We start from the raw sequence: 27848 nt of genomic DNA, 5'->3' as shown, positions 1-27848 counted from the left end.
GATCAGGCTGTTGGTTGGAATGTTGTCCCACTCCTCTTCAATGGCTGTGCGAAGTTGCTGGATATTGGTGGGAACTGGAACATGCTGTCGTACATGTTGATCCAGAGCATCTCAAACATGCTTAACCTCCCTGGGCAAGGTGGGACGTTTGCGTCCAACCTAGTCAACAGCCAGTGGAACTGCGTGGCGAGAAATACAAATACCTAAAAAATGCTATAACTTCAATTTCTCAAACATATGACTATTTTACACCATTTTAAAGACAAGACTCTCGTTAATCTAACCACATTGTCCGATTTCAAAAAGGCTTTACAGCGAAAGCAAAACATTAGATTATGTCAGGAGAGTCCCCTGCCAAAAATAATCACACAGTCATTTTCAAAGCAAGCATATATGTCACAAAAACCAAAACCATAGCTAAATGCAGCACTAACCTTTGATGATCTTCATCAGATGATACTCCTAGGACATTATGTTATACAATACATGCATGTTTTGTTCAATCAAGTTCATATTTATATCAAAAAACAGCTTTTTACATTAGCATGTGATGTTCAGAACTACCATACCCACCGCAAACCTCCGGTGAATTTACTAAATTACTCACGATTAACGTTCACAAAATACATAACAATTATTTTAACCTCTCTAGGGTAGGGGGCAGTATTTGCACGGCCGGATAAAAAACGTACCCGATTTAATCTGGTTATTACTACTGCCCAGAAACTAGAATATGTATATAATTGTTTGATTTGGATAGAAAACACCCTAACGTTTCTAAAACTGTTTGAATGTTGTCTGTGAGTATAACAGAACTCATATGGCAGGCAAAAACCTGAGAAGAATCCTTACAGGAAGTGCCCTCTCTGACCATTTCTTGGCCTTCTACACTCTCTTTATTGAAAACTGAGGATCTCTGCTGTAACGTGACACTTCCTACGGCTCCCATAGGCTCTCAGAAGGCGGCAGAACGTTGAATGATGACTTTGCAGGCCATGGCTGAAAAACAGTAGCGTGGTAAGTGGTCGATCTGAGAACAATGAGACTGGCGCACGTGTGCACGAGAAGAGTCCATTTTGGATTTTCAGTCTTTGAACGAAAACAGGGTTTCCCGGTCGGAATATTAACGCTTTTTTATGAGAAAAATCTCATAAAAATGTATTTTAAACAGCGGTTGACATGCTTCGAAGTACGGTAATGGAATATTTTGCATTTTTTTGTCACGATACGCGCCAGGCGCGTCACCCTTCGTTACCCAGCACTCCTTTATGCAATTGCGGTGTCAGATTTTAAAATAGCTTTGCGGCGAAAGCACATTTTGCAATATTCTGAGTACATAGCCCGGCCATCACGGCTAGCTAATTTGACACCCACCAAGTTTGGCCCTCACCAAACTCAGATTTACTATAAGAAAAATTGTATTACCTTTGCTGTCCCAGGACTTCTACTTCAACAACAAATGTTGTTTTGGTTCCAAATAATCCATAGTTATATTCAAATACCTCCGTTTTGTTCGTGCGTTCAGGTCAGTATCCGAAGGGTGACGTGCGAGCGCATTTCGTGACAAAAAAATTCAAAATATTCCATTACCGTACTTCGAAGCATGTCAAACGCTGTTTAAAATCAATTTTTATGCAATTTTTCTCGTAAAATAGCGATAATATTCCAACCGGGCGACGTTGTATTCATTCAAAGGCTGAAAGAAAAAAATGGAGAATTCTCATGAACGCGCATCTCCAGTGTCACTGTTCTTAGCCTGACCACTCACAAAATCTCCTGCTGTTTTTCGCCCAGAGACAGGAGAGACGTCATTCCACTTTCTGGCGCCTTCTGAGAGCCAATGGAAGCCTTAGAAAATGTCACGTTACAGCAGAGATGCTGTATTTTCGATAGAGATGCCACAGAAGGAGAACAAATTGTCAGACAGGGCACTTCCTGTATGGAATCTTCTCAGGTTTTGGCCTGCCATATGAGTTCTGTTATACTCACAGACACCATTCAAACAGTTTTAGAAACTTTAGAGTGTTTTCTATCCAAAACTACTAGTAATATGCATATTCTCATTTCTGGGCAAGAGTAATAACCAGTTTAAATCGTGTACGTTTTTTATCCGGCCGTGAAAATACTGCCCCCTAGCCCCAACAGGTTAATGGGTGACATGTCGGATGAGTATACAAGCCATTGGGACATTTTCAGCTTCCAGCAATTGTTTACAGATCCTTGCGACATGGGGCTGTGCATTATCATGCTGAAATATGAGGTGATGGAAGTGGATGAATGGCACGACAATGGGCCTCAGGATCTCCTCACGGTATCTCTGTGCATTCAAATTGCCATCGATAGAATGCAATTGTGATCGTTGTCCATAGATTATGCCTGCCCATACCATAACCCCACCACCACCATGGGGCACTCTGTTCACAACGTTGACATCAGCAAACCGCTCGCCCACAGGACGCACACTTCTCCAGCGTGCCAGTGGCCATCGAAGGTGAGCATTTTCCCACTGAAGTCGGTTATGATGCCGAACTGCAGTCAGGTCAACACCCTGGTGAGGACAACGAGCACGCAGATGAGATTCCCTGAGACGGTTTCTCACAGTGTGCAGAAATTATTTGGTTGCGCAAACCCACCGTTTCATCAGCTGTCTGGGGGACTGGTCTCAGACAATCCTGCTGGTGAAGAAGCCGGATGTGGAGGTCCTTTTGGCAGATGTGCTTCTAGTTCCAACAGTGCAGTAATATCTAACAAGTAATCTAACAATTCCCCAATAACTACCTAATACACACAAATCTAAAATGGTGAATGAGAATATGTACATATAAGTATATGGAAGAGCGATGGCCGAGGGGCATAGGCAAGGTACAATAGATGGTATAAAATACAGTATATACATGTGATATGAGTAATGTAAGATATGTAAACATTATTAAAGTGCCATTATTTAAAGTGACTAGCGATCCATTTATGATCCAGTGATTGGGTCTCAATGTAGGCAGCAGCCTCTCTGAGTTAGTGATTGCTGTTTAGCAGTCTGATGGCCTTTCGATAGAAGCTGTTTTTCAATCTCTCGGTCCCAGCTTTGATGCACCTGTACTGACCTCGCCTTCTGGATGATAGCGGTGTGAACAGGCAGTGGCTCGGGTGGTTGATGTCCTTGATGATCTTGTTGGCCTTCCTGTGACATTGGGTGCTGTAGGTGTCATTGAGAGCAGGTAGTTTGCCCCGGTGATGTGTTGTGCAGACCGCCCCACCCTCTGGAGAGCCTTGCGGTTGAGGGCGGTGCAGTTGCCGTACCAGGCTGTGATACAGCCCGATAGGATGCTCTTGATTGTGCCTCTGTAAAGGTTTGTCAGGGTTTTGGGTGACAAGACAAATTTCTTCAGCCTCCTGAGGTTGAAGAGGCGCTGTTGAGCCTTCTTCACCATACTGTCTGTGTGGGTGGACCATTTCAGTTTGTCAGTGATGTGTACGCCCAGGAACTTAAAACTTTCCACCTTCTCCACTGCTGTCCCTTCGATGTGGATAGGGGGGGATGCTCCCTCTGCTGTTTCCTGAAGTCCACAATCATTTCCTTTGTTTTGTTGACGTTGAGTGAGAGGTTGTTTTCCTGACACCACACTCTGAGTGCCCAACACTTTACATGTTGCGTTTACATTTCTGTTCAATGTAGTTATATATCTGTTTATTCAATGTGTGTTTGGATGTACCGTACAATTTAAAATATGACGTCACCGACGCAACACATCCCTGCATCTTTGCATCATCATTATCAGAAGCAAGGTTTGTGGTCTCTGTCAGCTGACGTGGTGAGCAGAGCTCTAGACTTAGCTCCAGTAGGTTCCATTGTGTTACAGAAACCTGCAATGACAGAGTTACAACTCCAAACATCACTGTCTGTTCTGTGTTCCTGGAACATGGAATTAGAACATTAAGTTCTACCAAGTTCCAGAGAACGCCTCCAGGAAATATTCCCCCACTCTCTCTCACCTAGTAAAAGAAAAAAACTAAACAAAAACAAAAGCGGAAAGCCTCTGAATTTGCATGTGAGTTTCTGCTTGTCCCTGGCGAGGGAGAGGAGAGAGTGACGCAGAGCTGAGTAAAGGTGAAGAAAGCCTTCCTTCTAAAATAAAGTGACGGTTATGCAAATATTAAATTACACCTGACAGCTTAGAATGGATGCGGGAGGGAGAGAGGGAAGAGAGGTGGGGTGGGGGGGAATAGATGAGGCTGTTACAGAGGATCCCCAAATACCACTCACCCATTACGTGACATATCAGAGGAAGTCTGGGGTGCAGGAGGGAGACAAGGGGAGCAGGTAGCTGCCTAGTGGTGGCTATTCAGCAGCCTGATGGTCTGGGGGTAGAAGCTATTGGCCAGTCTCACAGTCATGGTAATGAAAACTACATTACAACATTCCTCACAAAATGTCATGTTAGTTTAATTCAGTGGAGAGGAAGAGACAGACCAGATTTATACAATTATGTTTATTTAAATGGATTATATGGGTTCATTTACATTGTGAAACAACATTAGAGTCTACTTTAGGTGTGAGACAAACCATTGAACACTTACAGTATGTCTGAGGCAATCAACACACACACAGATTATTTTATTCAATGGCGAGGGAGGAGTTTAGACTATGAGAAAATCTAAATTTCATGCTCCTCGCGTCCTCTCTCCTCGTCTCCTCAAAACCCATTGGAGGAGGTGGTCAGAGGGGCTGATCTTCCTCAGCTGTCTCTCCCCTAGTGCTAGTAAATTTACTGCGTTTTCACCAGAGGTTGCTCACTTTAGAGCGCGTGGGTGATAGTAGAGGAGAGCAGAGCGTGCATTACCGGGCATGCGAAGCGAGAATGCCAGACTGGTCTGGAGGCTCCACACTGTATCCCCCAAAATCCCTATAATTACCGACAAAAACCCAACCGGTTCCTTTGTTATCGACAATATCGATCATCCTAAATCTGTACAAGACAATTGGATTTCTTGTCTTCTCTGATTTGTGTCTCTAAGGAGGAGAGATGAGAGTTCACTTCTCTACCAGCTGGATATTTCAAGGCTGGGTCACCCATCTGGTTCTCAATCTGTGCGCACAGGTAAGTCATAGGCTACTCAAAAAACGAATTGCATACATAAAAAAGTGCTTTATATAGATAGGTTTTATTTAGTTGATGTATAGAGTTTTCTCTAGATCTAGAATAGGTCTTCATCTAGCCATTGGTATTGCTCTGGAAGAGTTGGTAGAAAACAGACATGCTTGAGCATCAAGTGGAAACATTTATGTTTGGGTCGTGACCAAGCACCCCCTCTACCGGTCCCTGTAAAGGACAGCTGGATGCACTCTTGCTGGCCTTAAGGTTGTTTTTACCGGACGTTCACGTTTCGGCTCCAATGTGTTGTGGGGGGCGTTGTCTTGTTACTGTAAATCAGCATCATGTGGGTTTGTCTAGGGGATTTAGGACGTGTTCTCTTCCCTCTTTCTCCCCATCCTACGGTTGGTGTTGCAACTGTCTGAGCAATGTGCTGCATGTCAGATATTCCATTGAGAAATGCAGGACCTACAGTTGCTTTCATGTACATTGGCACCTTTGCACTTACCCCATTCATATACGCTAACTACCTTCAGCACCTAATTGTTTAAGGTATCTTCTGACCAGGGAGGTTTTGTTAAGAGCCCCGTCACTTGATCTAAACGTTAACACGCATTGCTGCGGTACGGTTTTGGAAACGTAAAGAACATATCTTTTATATCAGCCAGAAACAATACTACTTTAAAAAGCTTAAATTACTACACACCTGTATAGGGTTAAGGTTCCCACATGGCCATATTCCCATGTTACAGCGCTTGTCTACTGAAAAGAGGGATGACAGAGTGGACTACCTGTACTAATTAGCTCGGAGTATCTGCGTTTCCAAACACCTGTGAGGAAGTCGGACATGCCACAAAAGTGTTGTCACTGAAAAATACTGTTGGCTGAAACTGTGTTAAAACAGTGTACAGTAATGTACAGTATGTAAACGCTAAGTGTCTACAGTATGTAAACGCTAAGTGTCTACAGTATGTAAACGCTAAGTGTCTACAGTATGTAAACGCTAAGTGTCTACAGTATGTAAACGCTAAGTGTCTACAGTATGTAAACGCTAAGTGTCTACAGTATGTAAACGCTAAGTGTCTACAGTATGTAAACGCTAAGTGTCTACTACTGTACTAACCGGACTAGCCCAGGTGTTTCCTCATTCTCACTCCTGTAGGACAAGTCTTAACCTGACAGATGAAGAAATCAATCAAGTTGTGGACCGTGATAAATATAGCTTCTATTTGGGGAGAAAATACATTCTTTAAAATGAAAATATATTGTAGAAACTAGATATAGTACAGGCTGTTTTTAGCCATCAGCCTTATGACAGGTTTAAATGAGTTCCCCAGCAAGCCGTTCCGCACACTAAATCACAATGTTTCCATTCCATTAATAATTTATATACAATAATTATAGCTGTACATGATTTAATGAAAAGCATTAAACATACACATTGTTTCACATTATTTAATAACCGACTCAAACACAGGCACGCAATAGGGTACAGCATGCTTCAGTTTCCCTGGTGCTTCACAACTTCCCCCGCAAAATGTGATTTACTGGAACCTCGTGTGTGCTAAAGAGCAGCGGACTAAGGAGTTCATTTCTGCTGCAGAGTTCGTGGTAAAATATAAGGCGTTGTGGTGGTGCTTCGATGACAGACAGACAGACATAGTCTACTACTGCCCACGTCCAGAGACAGACAGACATACAGTCTACTACTGCCCACATCCAGAGACATACATACATACATACATACATACATACATACATACATACATACATACATACATACATACATACAGTCTACTACTGCCCATGTCCAGAGACAGACAGACAGACATACAGTCTACTACTGCCCACATCCAGAGACGGACATACATACAGTCTACTACTGCCCACGTCCAGAGACATACATACATACACAGTCTACTACTGCCCACGTCCAGAGACATACATACATACACAGTCTACTACTGCCCACGTCCAGAGACAGACATACATACAGTCTACTACTGCCCACGTCCAGAGACAGACAGACAGACATACAGTCTACTACTGCCCACATCCAGAGACAGACATACATACAGTCTACTACTGCCCACGTCCAGAGACAGACATACATACATACAGTCTACTACTGTCCACGTCCAGAGACAGACATACATACATAGTCTACTACTGCCCACGTCCAGAGACAGACAGACATACATACATACATACATACATACAGTCTACTACTGCCCACGTCCAGAGACAGACAGACATACATACAGTCTACTACTGCCCACGTCCAGAGACAGACAGACAGACATACAGTCTACTACTGCCCACGTCCAGAGACAGACAGACAGACATACAGTCTACTGCTGCCCACGTCCAGAGACAGACAGACAGACAGACATACAGTCTACTACTGCCCACGTCCAGAGACAGACATACAGTCTACTACTGCCCACGTCCAGAGACAGACATACAGTCTACTACTGCCCACGTCCAGAGACCGACAGCAGACATACAGTCTACTACTGCCCACGTCCAGAGACAGACATACAGTCTACTACTGCCCACGTCCAGAGACAGACAGACATACATACAGTCTACTACTGCCCACATCCAGAGACAGACAGACATACAGTCTACTACTGCCCACGTCCAGAGACAGACATACAGTCTACTACTGCCCACGTCCAGAGACAGACAGACATACATACAGTCTACTACTGCCCACATCCAGAGACAGACAGACATACAGTCTACTACTGCCCACGTCCAGAGACAGACAGACATACAGTCTACTACTGCCCACGTCCAGAGACAGACAGACAGACAGACATACAGTCTACTACTGCCCACGTCCAGAGACAGACAGACAGACATACAGTCTACTGCTGCCCACGTCCAGAGACAGACATACAGTCTACTGCTGCCCACGTCCAGAGACAGACAGTACTTTTGATGGAGATCTTTTTATAAAGGGCTATAATCCATTGTTACAAATGTTAACCATAAGTAAACTGTTTAAGTCATTGCACATCATTTATATCCCTTGTTAGTAACATGAATGGACATGAGATTATCATGCAATAATAATTAATTCAGAGTACCTAGATTTGAATCTGTAGTCTACAAATACCCAGGTGTTAAATCATTAATGTGGGGGAGGTTGTTCTTGGCCCGATGTCAGAGTTTGGGGTGGCGGTTATGCAAATCTGAGAAAGACTGGAATGTATCCCATGTCAGAGAAGATGATGGGATCAGGGATCGCAGCCCCCCCCATACACAAACAAATGAAGATAGTATTTTATAGGTGCTACTGGTTGTGAGAACTGTTACACTCTCTAGTCCTCTATCTCGCTCACTCACTCATCTCTCTTTCTATCCCTCTCTCCATCTCTCTCTCTTCCTCTCACTCTGAATTCATTTAAATTCAAATAGCTTTATTGGCATGGGAAACATATGTTTACATTTGCCAAATCAAGTGAAATAGATAAACAAAAGTTTAATAAACAATAAAAATGAACAGTAAACATTAAACTCAAAAGTTTCAAAGGAATAGAGACATGTTATATTATGGCTATGTACAGTGTTGTAACGATGTGCAAATAGTTAAACTACAAAAGGGGAAAAATAAACATATGGTTGTATTTACAATGGTGTTTGTTCTTCACTGGTTGCCCTTTTCTTGTGGCAACAGGTCACACATCTTGCTGCTGGGATGACACCCTGTGTGGTATTTCATCTCATGGATATGCAAATGTATCAAAATTGGATTTGTTTTCAAATCCTTTGTGTGTGTATGTAATCTGAGGGAAATATGTGTCTCTAATATGGTCATACATTTGGCAGGAGGTTAGGAAGTGCAGCTCAGTTTTTACCTCGTTTTGTGGGCAGTGTGCACATAGCCTGTCTTCTCTTGAGAGCTAGGTCTGCCTACGGCGGCCTTTCTCAATAGCAAGGCCAGGCTCACTAAGTCTGTACATAGTCAACGCTTTCCTTAAGCTTGGGTCAGTCACAGTGGTCAGGTTTTCTGCCACTGTGTACTCTCTGTTTAGGGCCAAATAGCATTCTAGTTTGCTCAGTTTTTTTGTTAATCCTTTCCAATGTGTCAAGTAATTATCTTTTTGTTTTCTCGTGATTTGGTTGGGTCTAATTGTGTTGCTGTCCTGGGGCTCTGTGGGGTGTGTTTGTGAACAGAGCCCCAGGACCAGCTTGCTTAGGGGACTCTTCTCCAGGTTCATCTCCCTGTAGGTGATGTCTTTGTTATGGAAGATTTGGGAATCACTACCTTTTTAGGTGGTTGTAGAATTTAACGTCTCTTTTCTGGATTTTGATAATTAGCGGGTATCGGCCTAATTCTGCTCTGCATGCATTATTTGGTGTTCTACGTTGTATATCTCTATCTCTTCTTTTTAAGCTTTTGATGGTTCACAGCACACACAAAAACAGTTTGGGAACCAATGTTTGTATATAACAGAACTGACTGTAGTTGCACTCTGAGATAAAGTTAGAACGGATGGAGGTTAGAGGAGCCTATGTAACATCCTGGTCTTTCTCTAGCCTAGCCTGTAATCATCCAGCCATGCTCTTATATATTTAGTGAATTGAAACATATTGCAGCAACGTCTCAATTATGGCCTGATGTTCGGAGGCAGAGGAAACTGAAATACGATTCCCAGCATTATTTTGGTTTCCTGTCCCCTTTCACCCAAATCTGTCACTGAGCAATACTGTCTGTCACGGTTGGGTGTCAATAGTCTCAACATGCCTTCTTCCCTCACCTCCTTCCTGCATATCTTTCCCTCATCTCTGAAACATTGATCCATGACAGTTATACGGTAAGGCAGCGTTTCCAAAACTCGGTCCTCGGGACCCCAAGGCATGCACGTTTTGGTTTTTGCCCTAACATTACACAGCTGATTCAAATGATCAAAGGTTGATGATTAGTTGATCTGAATAAGCTGTGTAGTGTTAGGACAAAAACCAAAACATGCACCCCTTGGGGTCCAGAGGACCGAGTTTGGGAAACACTGCAGTATTAAAGGCCTATCTATATATGGCCCATCCAGGAATCAAACCCACAACTATAGTGTTTCCAACACCATGCTGAGCCATCGGAACTTCTGCGCCATTACTCACCCACCTTCTTCTTCGATGTATGGGAAATGTGTCCTTCTCCAACAGCTGGAAGTTGATGCATGGCAGCATTGCTCTGATCTCAGTCAGCTTGGCTCCTCTAACACATGTTGATCATTATGACTGTGGTCACAACTATGAGTGGCGTTCATCATTAAAAGCAAAACAATGACTGATGTGAGACACTGGAAGTAATTAAACTGGTTGGGATCTCTGACACTACAGACACAGACTAAAACCGTATCAGTGGGGTTTTTCAAAGGGTTGGATGCAGAAAGCTGGTTTGTTCTGGGTTGCAGCTTAAGACTTGGCTACAGACTTTGTTTTTGTTTACTTGGTGGGTAACAAGAAAAACCTGAATGAGAAAAGCTTTAGATGAGTTTCTGTAGTCTGTGATTGGGGGACAGAGCTGGCATGGGGGCACAGACAGCGGAGGGAGGGATGGAGAGGGGCAAGAGTTGTGACAGTAAAGTAGAGCTACTGTATGATTCTTTAGGATGGGGATTAGTAATACTAGGCAGAAGCACTCTGTGCCTGTGGTGTTTGAAGGTTTATATAAATGGAGAATTAGGTGTTTTTGTTAGTTCTATTCCTTCACAAAAACTTTTGGTTTGGCATATTTTCTCTCATAACACTATTCTGTAATTCAGAACACTGGCTGGGGGGTACATGCATATGTGTGTTTGTGGTAAGGGGTATTGTATTAGCTTACCATTGCACCCCTGCCAACAGCAGTGGGTGGGTAGACCACAGCACGATCAGTGTTCACAGCAGAGAGAGACTCATGTTTTAAGTGTCTATTACACAGATGTAGGATCTTAATTTGAGCTAGGTTGCGATTACATTCTTGATTCTTCCTGGGTATGACGCTACAAGCTTGACACACCTGTATTTGGGGAGTTTATCCCCTTCTCTGCAGATCCTCTCAAGCTCTGTCAGGTCGGATGGGGAGCGTCGCTGCACAGCTATTTTCAGGTCTCTTCACTCTTCAAAGATGTTCGATTGGGTTCAAGTCCGAGCTCTGGCTGGGCCACTCAAGGACATTCAGAAGCCACTCTTGCGTTTTCTTGGCTGTGTGCTTAGGGTTGTTGTCCTGTTGGAAGGTGAACCTTAAGCCCAGTCTGAGTTCCTGAGCGCTCTGGAGCAGGTTTTCCTCAAGGTTCTCTCTGTACTTTGCTTGTTCATCTTTCCCTCGATCCTGACTACTCTCCCAGTCCTTGCCACTGAAAAACATCCCCACAGCATTATGCTGCCACCACCATGCTTCACCATAGGGATGGTGCCAGGTTTCCTCCAGACTTGACGCACAGAGTTCAATCTTGGTTTCATCAGACCAGAGAATCTTGTTTCTCATGGTCTGAGAGTCCTTTAGGTGCCTTTTGGCAAACTCCAAGCAGGCTGTCATGTACCTTTTACTGAGGAGTGGTTTCCCTCTGGCCACTCTACCATAAATGCCTGCTTTGTGTAGTGCTGCAGAGATGGTTGTCCTTCTGGAAGGTTCTCCAATATCAACAGAGGAACTCTGGAGCTCTGTCAGTGACCATCGGGTTATTGGTGACCTCCCCTCACCAAGGCCCTTTTCCCCCCCGATTGTTCAGTTTGGCCGTGCGGCCAGCTCTAAGAAGAGTCTTGGTGGTTCCAAACTTCTTCCATTTAAGAATGATGGAGACCACTGTGCTTTTGGGGAACTTCAATGCTGCAGAAATGTTTTGGTTCACTTCCCCAGATCTGTGGCTCAGCACAATCCTGGCTTGAAGTTCTACAGACAATTCCTTCGACCTCATGGCTTGGTTTTTGCTCTGACGTGCACAGTCAACTGTGGGACCTTATATAGACACGTGTGTGCCTTTCCAAATCATGTCCAATCAATTGAATTTACCACAGGTGGACTCCAATCAAGTTGTAGAAACACATCAGTGGAAACAGGATGCACCTGAGCTCAATTTTGAGTCTCATAGCAAAGGGTCTGAATACTTGTAAATGTAAATAAAGTGTTTCTGTTTATTTAAAAAAATTGGCAAAAAAAATAAATATTTGTCATTATTGGGTATTGTGTGTAGATTGAGGACATTTATTTATTTAATCCATTTTAGAATAAGGTTGTAATGTAACAAAATAGAAGGGGTCTGAATACATTCCAAATGCACTGTATACTACAGGTTTCAAATTTAACTGGAAAGTTATCCTGCAACAGGGTGATGAAATGAAGATCCTACATCTGTACACCAAGCTTCAACGAGCCACTGAGGCGACCACCCTCCCTCCACAGCCTAGTATCCACTCTGGTGACTACTACAATGCCAGTATGCTCTGCTGAGGTGCACTTATTAGGCAAATTGTATTCCTCGGGATTGATTTTATTGTTGAACAAACACAATGCTCTCAGTCAATCCAAAATGTTATTGAACCTCAAACCTGAATGTTTAACAAAGGAAAAGTGAGTTTTGTCTTTCTCAGGGAAATATATAAGTGTGCACAATTATTAGGCAACTATTAGTGTGCAGAATTATTAACAACTAAATTACAAAAATAATTTCTCTTAACTCACGTTTATTCTCAATTTTTAGAGTAAGTGTAACAGATAAGTAACACAATGACAATTATATAACATTTTTGGCCTTTCAAAAATATTCAGTAACAAATATAGCCACCCTTATTTTCAATAACTGCCATGAGCCTTCCATCCATGGAGTCTGTCAGTTTCTTGATCTGTTCACGATCAATTTTCACTGAAGCAGCAACCACAGCCTCCCAAATGCTGTTCAAAAAGGTGTATTGTCTTCCATCACTGTAAATCTCACGTTTGAGAAGGGCCCACAAGTTCTCAATAGGATTTAAGTCAGGTAAGGAAGGGGGCCAGGTCATTATTCAGGCATCTTTGAGGCCCTTGCTGGCTAGCCAAGCAGTGGAGTACTTGGATGCATGTGATGGAGCATTGTCCTGCATAAAGATCATGGCCTTCTAGAATGCTGAGGACTTCTTCCTGTACCACTGTTTGACGAAAGAATCTTCCAGAAACTGGCAGTAGGTTTGGGAGTTGAGTTTCAGTCCATCTTCAACCCGAAAAAGTCCAACTACCTCATCCTCAATGATAGCAGCCCATACCAGTACCCCTCCTTCACCTTGCTGGCACCTGACTCAAAGTGGTGCCCTGTGTCCATTACTGATCCAGCCACGGGCCCATCCATTTGGTCCATAAAACCTTTGAAAAATCTGTCTTCAGGTATTTCTTTGCCCAATCTTGACGCTTCAACTTGTGAATATTATTCAGTGGTGGTCTTGTTTCAGTCTTCTTGACCTTGGCCATGTCTCTGAGCACTTGACACCTTGTACGTTTGAACACTCCAGGTAGGTTGCAGTTCTGGAATGCGGTGGCACTGGAGGATAATGGGTTCCTGGTAGTTTGACGTTTAATTCTTCTCAAGTCTTTTGCAGTTAATTTGCACCTTTTCTTCCCCATGCGTTTTTTTGTGCCCCAGTTGACTATTCACAACAAAACGTTTGAATGTCCGGTGGTCACACCTCAATAGTTTAGCTATTTAAAGAGTGTCGCATCCGCCTGAAAGTCATTTTACATTTTTGGCTTTTCAGTGTCAGTTAAATCTATTTTTTGGCCCATTTTACCTGAGGTAATGAGGCTGCCTAATAATTATGCACACCTTGATATAAAGTGTTATTCACTTTCCCCACACCCTCCCTCATTACACAAATACATATCACCTGAAAACGATTAAATCCAATAAGCATTCAAGTTTATATGGTTTGGAGTTCGAAAATGTGAATAGAAACAATGATAAGATCAGAATACTCACTTGCCTAATAATTGTGCACGCAGTGTATGTGTATTTTATGGTTTTGTTTAAAAGGGCTTGGTCGTTAGAACAGTTTGGAATCAAATCATTAGAACAAAGTTTTATTCAAGTAATGTTTTATTCCAAAATGTGTTCTGTTGACAGTGAGAATGTGAGAATGTTTGCAGTGGAATATGAGGGGTTTTCTGTTTCTTTCTGTCTTTGTTTCAGACGACAGGAAAGAGTTGGGCAATCCTCTTCCCTTTTCCTCTTACAACCACTGTTTAGTCTTATTGATAGACTTATATCTCATGTCTACAAATAAATTAATGACCCTTACAAAAACACACATGATAAATTAGCATTTTCACATGTGAAATAGCTGATTTCACATGTTGAGCAGAAATGTTCACATATGAAAAGAGACACGTGAAGTCAGTTGTTCACATGTATTAAAGTCCACTTTTTACATGTGAGGAGAATAACCCGTTTTCACCTCGCATGTCAATTGCATATTCACGTGTGAAATTTGCAGTTTCACATGTGAAAATAGATTCAGAACTTTCACATGTGACAAATGTTCACACATGTCATTTTTCACATGTCCGAAAACCACCCTTTTTAACCAGATTTTTTTTCCCCCATGCGTTTTCTTTTTGTATGGTGAATAAACAAATGAATGAATGACATTTTGTTTAAATTTACTGTCACCTGCCAATAATTATTTAAGGCCTTGACACAACCAGATTGGCTATAGTGGTCTGTGTTTTTGTCTTCCAGAGAGCCCTCTCCAGACCCACCTGTACCCAGCAGCAGTACCTCAAAGACAAGAGATGCTGCAGGAGGTGTGAACCAGGTAAACTAAACCAGAGAAATACAGGAATGGCCATTAACACCCAATATGACCACTCTACAGTACTGGGCTTTAGCAGAGAGCATGCATGGAAGAAAACTGTCATGTTTCATTTTTCCTGAAAATAAATGAGGAAGGATGTCAAAGAGGAACTGCACACACCCTACACATGCCCTAATCCCCAAATAACTGTCCATCTCTAAGCGTGACGGAAATGTATCTATTTTAGCTTTCTCTTCCTCTTTCTCTTACCTCAGTAGATCACTGCAGCGTTGGTGTATTATCTGTGGCCAGTCTAACCCTCTCTCTCTTCCCCACTCCCCAGGGTCCTATGTGTTTGCAGAGTGTTCTGGGTACTCTGACACCAAGTGTCGTCCGTGTGGTCGTGATGAGTACCAGCCTGACTGGACCAACGAGACCAAGTGTCTGCCACAGAAGTTCTGTGACACAGGTCAGTAGGTGACTGGAGTCTAGTCTAGTTGGATGGATGACTTTAGGTCTATTGTTGGAGCTTTGTTTTCTATACATTTTAGCAAAGGCTTTTAGAGATGCTGATGTCTGGTGTTTGCTTTGGTTAACCACTAACCCCTGACCTGTTTGTGAACCCCAGGTAAAGGTTTTAACCGTGAGAGGCCCAGTAACCCCCAGGCTGCGGTACCCTGTCAATGTCAACCTGGTCTAGAGTGTTCTCCTATCAACTGTGAGTTCTGTGAGAAGATTCCTACCTGTGGACCAGGATATGGACTGGAGACTGACACTGGTGAGAGAGACATTCACACGCAGACATGAACATGCACACACAAACACACATGCCGGCATACATATACACACACACTTCTGTGTTGCTACTGTTGTCAGCAGTTCAGTTTTTCACTCTTCTCTGTCATGTGTGTTTTAAACTCAGAGGCGGGCAGGAGAACTTGTGTTGCTTGCAGGAGAGGATATTTCTCCCCCAACACCTCTATAGAACCATGCAGACAGTGGACCAAGTGAGTTAACACACACCTTTTCCCCTGGGCGCTCCTCTTCTGTCCAGTGTGTCCCATTCAGTGAGGCAGGAACAGGGTTCTACAGGCGCTCAAAGCTCCACCACACCGCTGTTCTGACTAATGCTGCACCACTTCCACTGGAACACAGAGCAGCTTCTACCACTGCCTGACTCTGCGGTCAACCAAGAGGGAAGGAGAGAAAGAGAGCAGGAAAAGAGAGAATGCCTGAATTGCTATAAAACACAAATAATGACCATGTGTTTTCTCCTTCCAGTTGTAAAGGCCTGGGGAAGAGTGACAAAAAGACTGGGAGCGACCAGACTGATGCTGTCTGTAGACCCCATCTCTCTGGTTCCTCTACCTCCTCCTGGGTCCTAGTGTGTATTCTGTCAGTCATCACTGTCCTCTGTCTCCTCATCCTCCTGCTCTTCTGCTACAAGGACAAACTCAAACTACTTTCAGGTACCCGAGTGAGAGATTACATTTGTCCGCCTTGTCTCATAGACTAGACGTAACATAGTAAACGTAAATCCTGGACACCCACGGTCGGGGTGGATAGGTGGGCATATAATGTGAACATCTAGCAACCCAAAGGTTTTGTGTTTGAATCTCATCACGGACAACTTTAGCATTTGAGCTAATTAGCGACTACTTAGCATGTTAGCTAACCTTAACCCTTTAACCTAACTCCTAATCCTAACCTTAACCCTAATCTTAACCCCTAGCTAACGTTAGCCACAACAAATTGGAATTCGTAACATAAATGAATACATACCATACTAAACGTAACATATGATACCAAATGGAGGGAGACAGATTTACATTTACTATGTGATGTCTACCCAGGTTGGATTTGTTGCAGAGGACAATATTCTTGAGGGAATAATTTTTTTATAGAAATATTCCTTGGCATAAAATGTATCTGAAATGAATGACTGTCATCCTCTTATGTCTTACAGTGAATTTGCGATTATGTGTCCAGAATCTGAAAAGGACCAGGATACAGCAGGTAGGGTAGACTTTTTTTAGTGGCAGAGATGGCATGCATAAACAGTAGACTAAATAAAACATTCAACGGCTCTGACTAACCTATCTGTCTGTGTTTCTCTCCAGGAGACTCTGGCCCCTCTCTACCACAGTGGGGGTGAAGGAGGTGGGGTAGGGGGGCAGAACTGCACCCTGTGTGAGAGAACCTGTCTGATTGTCCTTGCTGACACCCCCTCAGAAACTCTACACACCTGTCCTACAGCCATACCTGGTGACCGGGTCAAACTACCACCCATTAAAGAGATGAAGGAGGAGAGGAGGGAGGAGGAGGATGAGGGGATGGGAAGTGAGGGGTCAGGGGAGGCGGAGGAGGTTTCTGAGGAGGCTGTGTGTGAGGAGGGTGTATCAGAGGGTGTGTGTGTGTCTCCACTGTGGGCTGGCTCCTGTGTGTGTGTGTTGTCTGTGAGGGAACCTTTAGAGGTAGGAGAGAATGAAGACTGTAGTCAGGCCGTCAACCCTGGAACCCTCGGGACCTGCTCCTGTGGAGGAGAGGGGGAGATCAGGGATGGAAAGAAGGATGAAAGGAAAGATGGAGGGAGTGAGAGGGCCAAGATGGTTGAGGGCTTGCAAGGGAAGAGCTCTGAGAGGAGCTGTAATACCTCCCTCTCTCCCACCTCCTGCCCCCTTTCCCCCGTCATGCCGTCATGTGACCTCTACCTACCACTGACCCCAGCCAGGTCAGAGATCAAAGCTCAGCTGATTGACAGCTCACAGAGGAAAGTGGATGGGCTATACAGACTGAACTCTAGCATAAGCTCCACCCCCACCACAGACACCACACCCACTTCAACCTCCACAACCTCTCCTGACCCCACTGTAACCGTGGGAGACCAGCAGTCCAAGCTGAGCTTTGAGGCCTCCAGCAGTGAGCCAGACCAGGGACTTTCCTGGAGGGACAGTGGAGGAAACAAGCTCTTATCTGGGGGCTCGGAGCTGGAGTGTGCCCCTGATTGTATCCAGAGCCAACTTGCGGAACCAGCACTCACCTCAGGTAGATATTGCACAGCAGTGCTGCACTTTTTTACAAGAAAAAGGCAAAATGCAGTATTCATATCCTTTGACTTGGTCCACATTTTATTGTGTTACAGCCTGAATTCAAAATGGATTAAATATCAAAAAAATTCTCTACCCATCTACACACAATACCCTATAATGACAAAGTAAAACATGTTTTTAGAAACTTTGCAAATGTATTGAAAATCTAATAAAGAAAGAACAAATTTACATAATTATTCACACCCCTGAGTCAATACTTTGTAAGTACAGCTGTGAGGCTTTTTGGGTAAGTCTCTAAGAGCTATGCACACCTGGATTGTACAATATTTGGCGAGTTATTCTTTTTTAAATTCTTCAAGCTCTGTCAAGTTGATTGTTGATCATTGCTAGACAGACATTTTCAAGTCTTACCATAGATTTTAAAGCAGATTTAAGTAAAATTTGTAACTAGGCCACTCAGGAACATTCGATGCGTCTTGGTAAGCAACTCCAGTATAGATTTGGCCTTGTTTTAGGTTATTGTCCTGCTGAAAGGTGAATTTGTCTCCCAGTGTATATTGGCCAGCAGACTGAACCAGGTTATCCTCTAGGATTTTGCCTGTGCTTATAGCTGTATTCCGTTTATTTTTATCCTAAGAATCTCCCTAGTCCTTGCCATTGACAAGCATTACCCATAACATGATGCAGCCACCACCATGCTTAAAAATATGAAGAGTGGTACTCAGTGATGTGTTGTGTAGGATTTGCCCCAAACATAACGCTTTGTATTCAGGACCAAAAGTACATTTCTTCGCCACATTTTTTGCAGTATTTCTTAAGTGCCTTGTTGCAGACAGGATGCATGTTATGGAATATTTGTATTTTATATAGGCTTCCTTCTTTTCACTCTGCCATTTAGGTTAGTGTTGTGGAGTTACCACAATGTTGTTGATCCAACCTCAGTTTTAAAATCACCGTTGGCCTCATGGTGAAAATCCCTGAGCAGTTTCCTTCCTCCCCAGCAACTGAGTTTTGAAGGACGCCTGTATCTTTGTAGTGACTGGGTATATTGATACACCATCCAAATCCTAATTAATAAACCTCCCTGGTCTTTGTGGTTGAATCTGTTCTTGAAATTCACTACTCGATTTAAGGGACTTTAGAGATCATTGTATGTGTGGGGTACAGAGAGGGGGAAGTCGTTCTAAAATAATGTTAACCATATTATTGAACGCGGAATGAGTCCATGCGATTTGTTATGCACATTTCTACTCCTGAGCTAATTTAGTCTTGCCATAGCAAAGGGGTTGAATACTTATTGACTCAAGACATTTCAGCTTTTCATTTTTTATTAATTTCTAAAATGTTCTGCAAACAAAATTCCACTTTTACATTTTGGGGTACTGTGTGTAGATCAGTGACACAAATTCTCAATTTAGTCCATTTTAAATTCAGGCTGTAACACAACAAAATGTGGAAGAACTAAAGGGGTGTGAATACTTTCTGAAGGCACGGTACACATGTCATTATACATTCCAACCATTGTTAAAGAGGAAAGATAAATCCACTGGTGTTTCTCCTGGGTTATTGGATCTGGATTATTGGATCTGGGTTATTGTACATTGTTTTGGCTAGGACTGTAACTGAGATTTCAGAAATGTCTTTTCACATTGTTGCTCCTCCAAAATAAGTATATTGGTTTCCTACTAATATCGGACACCGTTGGCTTGTTTTAAAGACCACACACAGTAGGAAGGGGAATGGGAATCTGTGTGTGTGTGTGTGTGATGAGCCAGTGATTACACCATGCTGTAACGTGTGTGTGTGTGTGTGTGTTTAACTCTCTGAGTGTGAACTCTGCCCACCACAACACTCCTGTTTACCCAGTTCCAGAGTTCTACAGGGTTTTGCAAAGTGACCACAGGTCTAATTGAAACAAGATGTGCTCTGAATACACATCCCTTGAGTAATACCCAGACTCACACACTTTCAGACTCTCGTTGATCACTGTATACTTTAATTATGCCCCAAAGCAGCAGTAAGTAAATAAACCACATTTCTCATAATGCAGTAATAACATGTCATTAACTGGACTTCCCGCTCAGAGAGGTTAATTATGGCGGGGGCTCCCAAACCTTTTCACTCAGGGCCCCCCTTCCAGCATTGGGGAACATCCCACACACCCCTGCGCGCGCACACGCCATGTCTATTTCTATGAGCACAAGAAACAAGTGAAATGACATTTTTACACCAGGCTGACCAGACTGGTATTCCAGTGCCAGTAAATGATTTCAGATGGGATTCTAGACACTGACACATACTCTGTTATGGTGTGTGTTTGTGTGCATGTGCGCGTGCGCATGCATTTGTGTAAATGAGGTGTGAGGAGTGACTGTCTCATTGCACCTCTACAGAGTTAACAAGTTAACATGGGAATATGAGAGAGAGAGGGAGGGGGGGGGGGGGGTGTTGAAATGGGCAGCAGACAGAAACAGACATGGATGTCTGTTGTGTTTATAAATACCATCAGCGGTGTGAACTATGAACATGGAAATAAGGGACTAGATGGCAGTTTGTTCCTCTTGATCTGAATGCAAACGCCAGAGTTGTTCCGATGGCTCAGTTGGTTGGAGCATCGTGCTTCTCGCAAGTTGTGGGTTTGATACTACATTAGCTGTAAGTTGCTTACGATACAAGCGTCTAAATGCCAGCTTGAATAACAAACAGTAATTCTATTTCAGCAGTGAGACGGACATGTCGTCTGTAATAATGTTATGACAAACCATACTTCTCTACGTCTAAATTGCAGCTTGAATAAAGTTTGACATTTTCACATAGAATGAAAACTGCTGGTCACACTGAAACCCTGATGTTAAATGATATGTTTAGGATGTCCTTGACCAGGACTATGGTCAAAGGAACCGCAGTCGACCACGGTCTTTCTATGGTTACTGTGCACGGTCATCCTCACTCCTACTCGCTATTAGTCATCTGAGGTCGCCCCTAACATAAAAGTTTTTTTTATATCACAGCTTTAGAGAATGCTGTGTTTGTGTGTGTTACTGCATAATTACACAACCATAACATACATTGGCCTCTGTACACATTTCAAAAGAGGTTTGGTTCTCTGCGTTGGTTGGTTATGTCCCTTAACCTCTGGTAGTGAAATTAAACCTGATACCGTTTTGGGAAAGAGACCACAATGCCAAGACTCTTAACTAGGCTAACTGGCTAAACTGACCCCTTAATTCTCTCTCTTTCTCTCTCTCTCTCTCTACTGTCTCTCCGCCAGGTCAGGTGACAGGGAACAATAACACCACCTTCATCTCCAGCGGTCAGGTTATGAACTTCAGCGCTGATGTCATTGTCGTCTACGTCAGCCAGACGTCGCTTGGCAATGAGGAGGAAGGGCCAGATGATGCATTCGGAATCCCTGTCCAGGAACAGGCCAATGAGCGAGCTCCGTTGTTCCAAAGTTCTGCCTCCTTCAAAAGTGTCGGTCATTCACCGTCTCCAGGGAACTACATTACCCATAACCCCCCACAGCAGGATGACAACCTGCCAGTTCAGGAAGTGACTGATGAGTTGCCCAGTGACTGATGAAGTGAGACAAGAAAATGGTGGATAGTGTACCATAAAGAGAGGAGTGAAGCTACAGACTTGTTGACACTCCAAAACCTATTGCTACGACCTACTCGAAACAATAGTCCATAGTCTTCCTGGGTAGGTGCTCGGAATTGGAACTGGGCCATAGACTTAGAACTGGAACCTGGAGGACTGTGTTCCTCATCTGGACCTCATGGCTGTCTCAATAGTCTCATGAAGCCTCCTTTACTTCATTGTCTCCTTTCATTCTTACTGATCTAAAAGAGCTGGACAACTGAAATCGGGTCCATGAGTTTGACTGCCTTCTTGTTGTTATCCTTGGTGTTGATTTGTTCTCAGAGCACCACGAGTGCGGTTTGTTGTTAAGAAAAATGCTATGCATTTGTTGAGCTATATACTATACATGTAAATGTGTTTATTTTCAAAAATATTTTTGATGCTGTCTGATGTTGGACTAATGAAGAAATCTTTGGAACGAAAGCCTTATTGTCGTACTACAAAAACCATGGAAGTGGATCAGTGATCCACACTCGTGTGATGAGTAACCTTGTCTGAAAAGACTTGTGTTAGCTTTAACTCAGAGGGCTAACACAGTCTTGTGGACAGCAGGAGACCCGGGATTCATACACCTTAATCAATTGTGTTGACCCAAAGAGAATAAAGACTGTACTATGCAGAAATCACTCCGCCATTTCCTGGTTACTAAAATCGAATAGTTCGCCTAATTTCAGTTTGTGACAAAACAAGCATGTCTAGTGTAGAGAATCATTGTAGCATCGAAATCGCTGGGAAATATACTATATTTACCATGATCAAAAATATTGTATTTTCAGCTGTTTGAAGCTGGTGTAAAAAGATTTAAGTAAAAGACGCAAAAAACGAAACTTAAGAACGGAAAGCATAGAAATAGTGCACATAGAACATATCTACTGCTTCTTTGCTTTGAATGATAATGACCGATCGATAACTCCCGTTTCTATGTGAATTTGGTCGGGTCGCCCAAAAAGTTACATATTGCAGCTTTAAGACTACCTGGTTGAACAACATAGTGTCTCAGAGCCTTTCGTATTATTCAATATTTGAATCAGAGACACATATGTTATGTTTCGTATGGTATATATTCATTTGTGGATGTGTAATACAGTATGTTACGAATTCCAATTTGTTGAGGCTAACGTTAGCTAGGTGGGTAGGAGGCTAACATTAGCTAGCTGGCAAATGTTAGTTATGCTAGGGGTAAAGGTTAGGAGTTAGGTTAAAGGGTTAGGGTTAGCTAAAAAGTGTTAGGGTTAGCTAAAAAGTGTAAGGTTAGGAGAAGGGTTAGCTAACATGCTAAGTAGTTGCAAAGTAGTAAGTAGCTAAAGTTGCTAATTAGCTAAAATTGTCTGTGATGCGATTTGATAATGTTTGCATTATACGCCCACCCATCCCCCCTGTCCTTTACTTTTTGCCTTAAGTAAGCTTCTGTCTTTTGTAACCATACCAAAGTAACATATACTAATGCTAGTGTCTCGGATTTACATTTACTATTTTACGTCTAGTCTATTAGACCAGGCTGTGTTGAAATGAAAACCAGTTCACACAGATAGTCTACCAGCTATTGAATAGCTAACCAATCAAATAAAGCTTTCGAAAGTTGAAAGTGAAAACTTTTACCTTGTCTGTAAATAAACTATAAATATTGATTCAAATTTCAATAAATTACAGAACTGTTTTGATTAAAATCGAGTGTTTTTTTTGTGACAGCAGTCGTACCGTTATTCCATGGTTTACTGTCTGCTATCTGGTAATTACAATGAAGTTATTTATCTTCTCTCTGAACCATAATGACTGTGAAAACAGAGCTAATTACACATGTGGCCGGGCTTCAGTTTCTGTCACTGTCCCAATGCAGACAGACTGACAGTCTTTCATTATCACACAAGATGGCTGGCAGTATAGGGCCAACGTAGCATTGGCCACGTTTAGCTTGCGTAGCATCTAGGATAGGGCTATTTTCTCTAAAACCACATGAGAAGGGCTGGAGATGCTGATTTAGGGCCTGGTTTGGGTGTTTGTGTTTGCGTGTGTGCTCTTAAGAACCAGAGGCCCACCAGGAGAGGAGGGTATTTTCTGTTGTCTGTGAAAACAGGAAGTTATGACTAGCCTGCACATGGTTTACATCAAATACCATCAGCTCAGCTGCTTCTAGAGAACATAAGAATAGAGAATGTGTAGATTTAGAGGGTAATGTATTGGAGAACATTGGCACTAAACTATGATGCCACCTAGTGAAGGATGTATTACATGTATTGAACACAAACAAATACACACACTGCATTTCCTGTAGTGTTCTGGCTTGCTGCTGGTGACACAGGGAAACACGTTTTCACCTGGAAACTACCAGAAACTTCTCAGTCAGAAATGCTGAAACTGGAATATCTTCACCTGCTGTTTAGACAGGCTTGAATTACACCTGAGGTGAAACAGAACCTGTATGGAAGTGTGTGACTCCATTCTTATGTAGGGACCTGAGATTTTACTAACCATACATGTGACATTAGGTTTTCACAGTCCAGTCACATGGTGGCCCACTAATAGGATGAGGCTCCGGCTGGATATCTCTCTTGACTAACTCCTTCCACGTCTCTACTTATCACAGAATACTGTTACTATTCAGATACACATTTTGTAAGAAAGAGTTTCTCTAAGACACAGTAATGAATTAGATACAACTCTCCCCTGATGAAAGAATGGTTTATCTGGGGCCTATCAATAGTCCATTAACAATTTGGAGACATGACACACACACACACACACACACACACACACATATATATGCTTGCATGCACACACACACACACAAGAGTCTCGACACACAGCGTCCTCTAGCACATCCGTTTCTGTGAGTGGACAGAAAGACAGACTGGTTGAAGAGGGGATTTCTGAAGTCTCCCCAGAGGATATCAGTTTTCTATCAGAAACACAGAGATGGAAAAGATCCGGTAAGACCAATCCCTATGATTCTACTGTAAATAGATGTAAAACCAATCCCTATGAGTTTACTGTAAATAGATGTAAAACCAATCCCTATGATTCTGCTGTAAATAGATGTAAGACCAATCCCTATGGTTCTACTGTAAATAGATGTAAGACCAATCCCTATGGTTCTACTGTAAATAGATGTAAGACCAATCCCTGTGATTCTACTGTAAATAGATGTAAGACCAATCCCTGTGATTCTACTGTAAATAGATGCAAGACCAATCCCTATGATTCTGCTGTAAATAGATGTAAGACCAATCCCTATGGTTCTACTGTAAATAGATGTAAGACCAATCCCTGTGATTCTACTGTAAATTGATGTAAGACCAATCCCTGTGATTCTACTGTAAATAGATGCAAGACCAATCCCTATGATTCTACTGTAAATAGATGTAAGACCATCAAAGGGAAAATAACTGCGATTCAACATTTATGCTGTTAATATTAACGCAATGAATTGTGTTGTCCCAGTCAATATCAACAACAAATGTCAAACAGCTTATTTGTTTATCATATTGGCTCTCTCTTTTTCAAGGTCCCTGATCACTAAGCGCTGGTCGTCTGATGTTCGTCTGGATGGGAAGACTGCGATCGTGACGGGAGCTAACACTGGCATTGGCAAGGAGACAGCCATGGACCTGGCCAAGAGAGGTAGACCACACAATCTTAAATTCTCTTCCTCTATATTCTATTGCTTCTCTTGTCTCCCTTATAGTCAATGTAGCCCCCTGCATATATTGTTATTTTACTGCTCCTCTTTAATGACTTGTTACTTTTATCTCTTATTCTTATCCGTATTTTTTAAACTGCACTGTCGGTTAGGAGCTCATAAGTAAGCATTTCACTGTAAAGTCTGTTGTATTCGGTGCATGTGACTAATAAAATTCGATTTGATATTTGCGCCCCCATGGAAATCGAATTAGCATAATACAAACATCCCCATAAAAATCTGTCTGTTTAAGCTAGACGCATGGGCTGCATCTCAATACACCACATCCTCCGATGTCGGCCTTCCGTATCTGCGGTGAAAGGTGGCAGAGCTACAGCTCTGTTTGTCAGACCAGGAGACATACCGAAAATTGGTCTTCTCACGGAAACGTCTGTAGCTTCCAAACTCTATGACTCTTCAATGGAAAGATGAGACTGGCGAACACCGTTTTGCTCTACGACCCCCACAATCGTCACGGGACTGAAGTCGGCCCGACCGATTTGCCAACTGTTTGTACACACTAATATGACCTCTCTATGGAAAGGTGACTTTCAGGGTATATTATTAATGAGAGGTAGGAACCAGTGGGGGTGCATTGCAGTGTATCCTGGGAGTTTTACAGGCTACTGAAGTGTCAGAAATGTGCTAGACATCATGGACAGTATGGTTGTTTGATACTTTTTGAAAGTGTGAAGACAATTCATTAAAAAGGGTTCTCTTTCTCTAGGTGCACGCGTCATCCTGGCCTGCAGGGACATGGAGAAGGCGGAGCTTGCGGTCAGTGTCATCGTCAGGGAAATGGGAGGGGCCAAGGTGGAAGCCAGGAAACTTGACCTCGCTGACACCAAGTCCATCTGTGAATTTGCTGAAAACATCTACAACAGTGGGTTAAAACACACACACACACAACACCATATACTGTAAAACCTATAAAACACCATACTGTCAGGGCTCCGATGCAGAGGTGTTCTGACTCTTTTTGTCCCCCAGCGGAGAAGGTGCTTCACTTCCTGATCAACAATGCAGGTGTGGCCACCTGTCCTTACAGCACCACTGTAGATGGATACGAGATGCAGCTTGGAGTCAACCACCTGGGTACGAGACAGAACGGCTGGTTTATTAACAAGACTGCAAGCAACACTTTTTTCCACACAAAGAATTCTCTTTCTCTCCATTATCATTGATTGATTGCCATTGATTGAAACCTATCCTTATTAACTATTTCCTGTTTCCTTTTTCCAGGTCACTTCTTTCTGACTTTCCTCCTATTGGATCTGCTGAAGCACTCCGCCCCCTCCCGTGTCATCACTGTGTCGTCATCGGCCCACGCCATGGGCAGGATCCACTTTGAGGACCTGAACAGTGAGAAGCAATACCACCCTGTCAAGGCCTACGTCCAGAGCAAACTGGCTAATATACTGTTCACTAGAGAGCTGGCCAAGAGGACCGCGGGTGGGTATGGGTGTGTGTGTTTCCATGCATGTAGCATCCTGTAGAGAATGGATCTAAGCGTACACCAGTGTGAGTGTCTCGTGTCTTAACCACCATCACTCTGTGGTTGAAACAGAGCAAAGAGGCCCTGACTACTTGGACAATGTGTGTGTGTGTGTGTGTGTGTGTGTGTATTAACAGTTCTAGGTGTGACAGCCTATGCAGTGCACCCGGGGGTAGTGAACACTGATCTGATGCGTCACATAAAGCGCCCCCTACAGCTCATATTTAAGAAGTTCAGCTACTTCCTCAAGACGCCAGCAGAAGGAGCCTACACCACTCTGTACTGCATCCTGACCCCTGATTCTGAACTCACCTCTGGGGGTTACTATAGGTCAGTGACCTTTCACCTCTCATCCCTGAACACTAATGTGTACTGTACTTGATTACCCATGAAATAAGGGTGTAAAATAAAATGATTCTTTCTCTCTCTCAGTGGGTGTGCACAGGCAGTGTGTGCCAGGGCTGGTAGTGATGAAGGCACCGCTCTCAAACTCTGGGCTGTTAGCTGTCATCTACTGGGCATCTGCTGGAGATGAACAGACACCCAATATTAATGCTATCTTTACACCAAATTGCTTCTTTCTGTCACATCAAATACTGAGAAAATGTTGCTATCATAAGTCCTATGTCAAATGATAAATGTGAAGAGGCAGACAGACAGGTGATGCATGATGTGGCTGATGGTGAGGGTAGGTGGAAGTGGTACAGATAGGTTATAGAATGTTTACAGTTAGTGTTGCAGTCAGTAAACTATCTGAGACTGACTGGTCAAGGAAAGCTATATGTCAAATATTCAGTTTAACTAAATCATGTAATTCTCTTCTGTTTTTACACCTTTGATTCCTGTGCTTTCTGGAGAAAGTAAAATGCTATCAAATACTGTACCAACATTCTGCCTTTTCTTGTTGGGAGTAATTTAGGCCTTTTGACTATTATTTAGACCAGCAATAGCTTTCTCTTTTTGATTTATTAGAACACGACTAAAAAGGTCTGACAAGCATCACTATAATTGGCCTGTGGGGACATCTAGTGGTCAAAGCTTCAAACCACAAGACGACCTCTTAAAATGAGCGCTCGATCTGCACATTGACGTCGCGTAACAGCAGTAGACGATGACGACGATGAAGCCAAATTTTTTTCTCTTCC

At 42.9% G+C, this 27848-nt stretch overlaps 2 protein-coding genes across 2 annotated transcripts; both read left to right on the top strand.

The window, feature by feature from the left end:
• The first annotated feature begins 4734 nt into the window (after positions 1 to 4734).
• tnfrsf11a (tumor necrosis factor receptor superfamily, member 11a, NFKB activator) lies at positions 4735 to 23199 on the top strand. Its single transcript, XM_029696749.1, has 9 exons — positions 4735 to 5096; positions 14786 to 14861; positions 15184 to 15309; positions 15469 to 15618; positions 15763 to 15847; positions 16122 to 16309; positions 16807 to 16856; positions 16961 to 17885; positions 21162 to 23199. Exons 1-9 carry the CDS (start codon positions 5022 to 5024, stop codon positions 21467 to 21469), a joined length of 1983 nt encoding a protein of 660 aa, XP_029552609.1. The 5' UTR covers positions 4735 to 5021; the 3' UTR covers positions 21470 to 23199.
• Positions 23200 to 24328: 1129 nt separating this feature from the next.
• Positions 24329 to 27592, top strand: si:dkey-73n8.3 (retinol dehydrogenase 11). Its single transcript, XM_029696738.1, has 7 exons — positions 24329 to 24459; positions 25035 to 25150; positions 25936 to 26091; positions 26199 to 26303; positions 26451 to 26660; positions 26841 to 27033; positions 27136 to 27592. The coding sequence occupies exons 1-7, from the start codon at positions 24446 to 24448 to the stop codon at positions 27236 to 27238; spliced, it is 897 nt and encodes a 298-aa protein (XP_029552598.1). The 5' UTR covers positions 24329 to 24445; the 3' UTR covers positions 27239 to 27592.
• Positions 27593 to 27848: the final 256 nt, after the last annotated feature.

Source organism: Salmo trutta, chromosome 2, assembly GCF_901001165.1.
Source record: "Salmo trutta chromosome 2, fSalTru1.1, whole genome shotgun sequence".
In the NCBI taxonomy this organism is placed as follows: domain Eukaryota; kingdom Metazoa; phylum Chordata; class Actinopteri; order Salmoniformes; family Salmonidae; genus Salmo; species Salmo trutta.
This window is presented reverse-complemented; position numbering and strand designations above follow the sequence as displayed.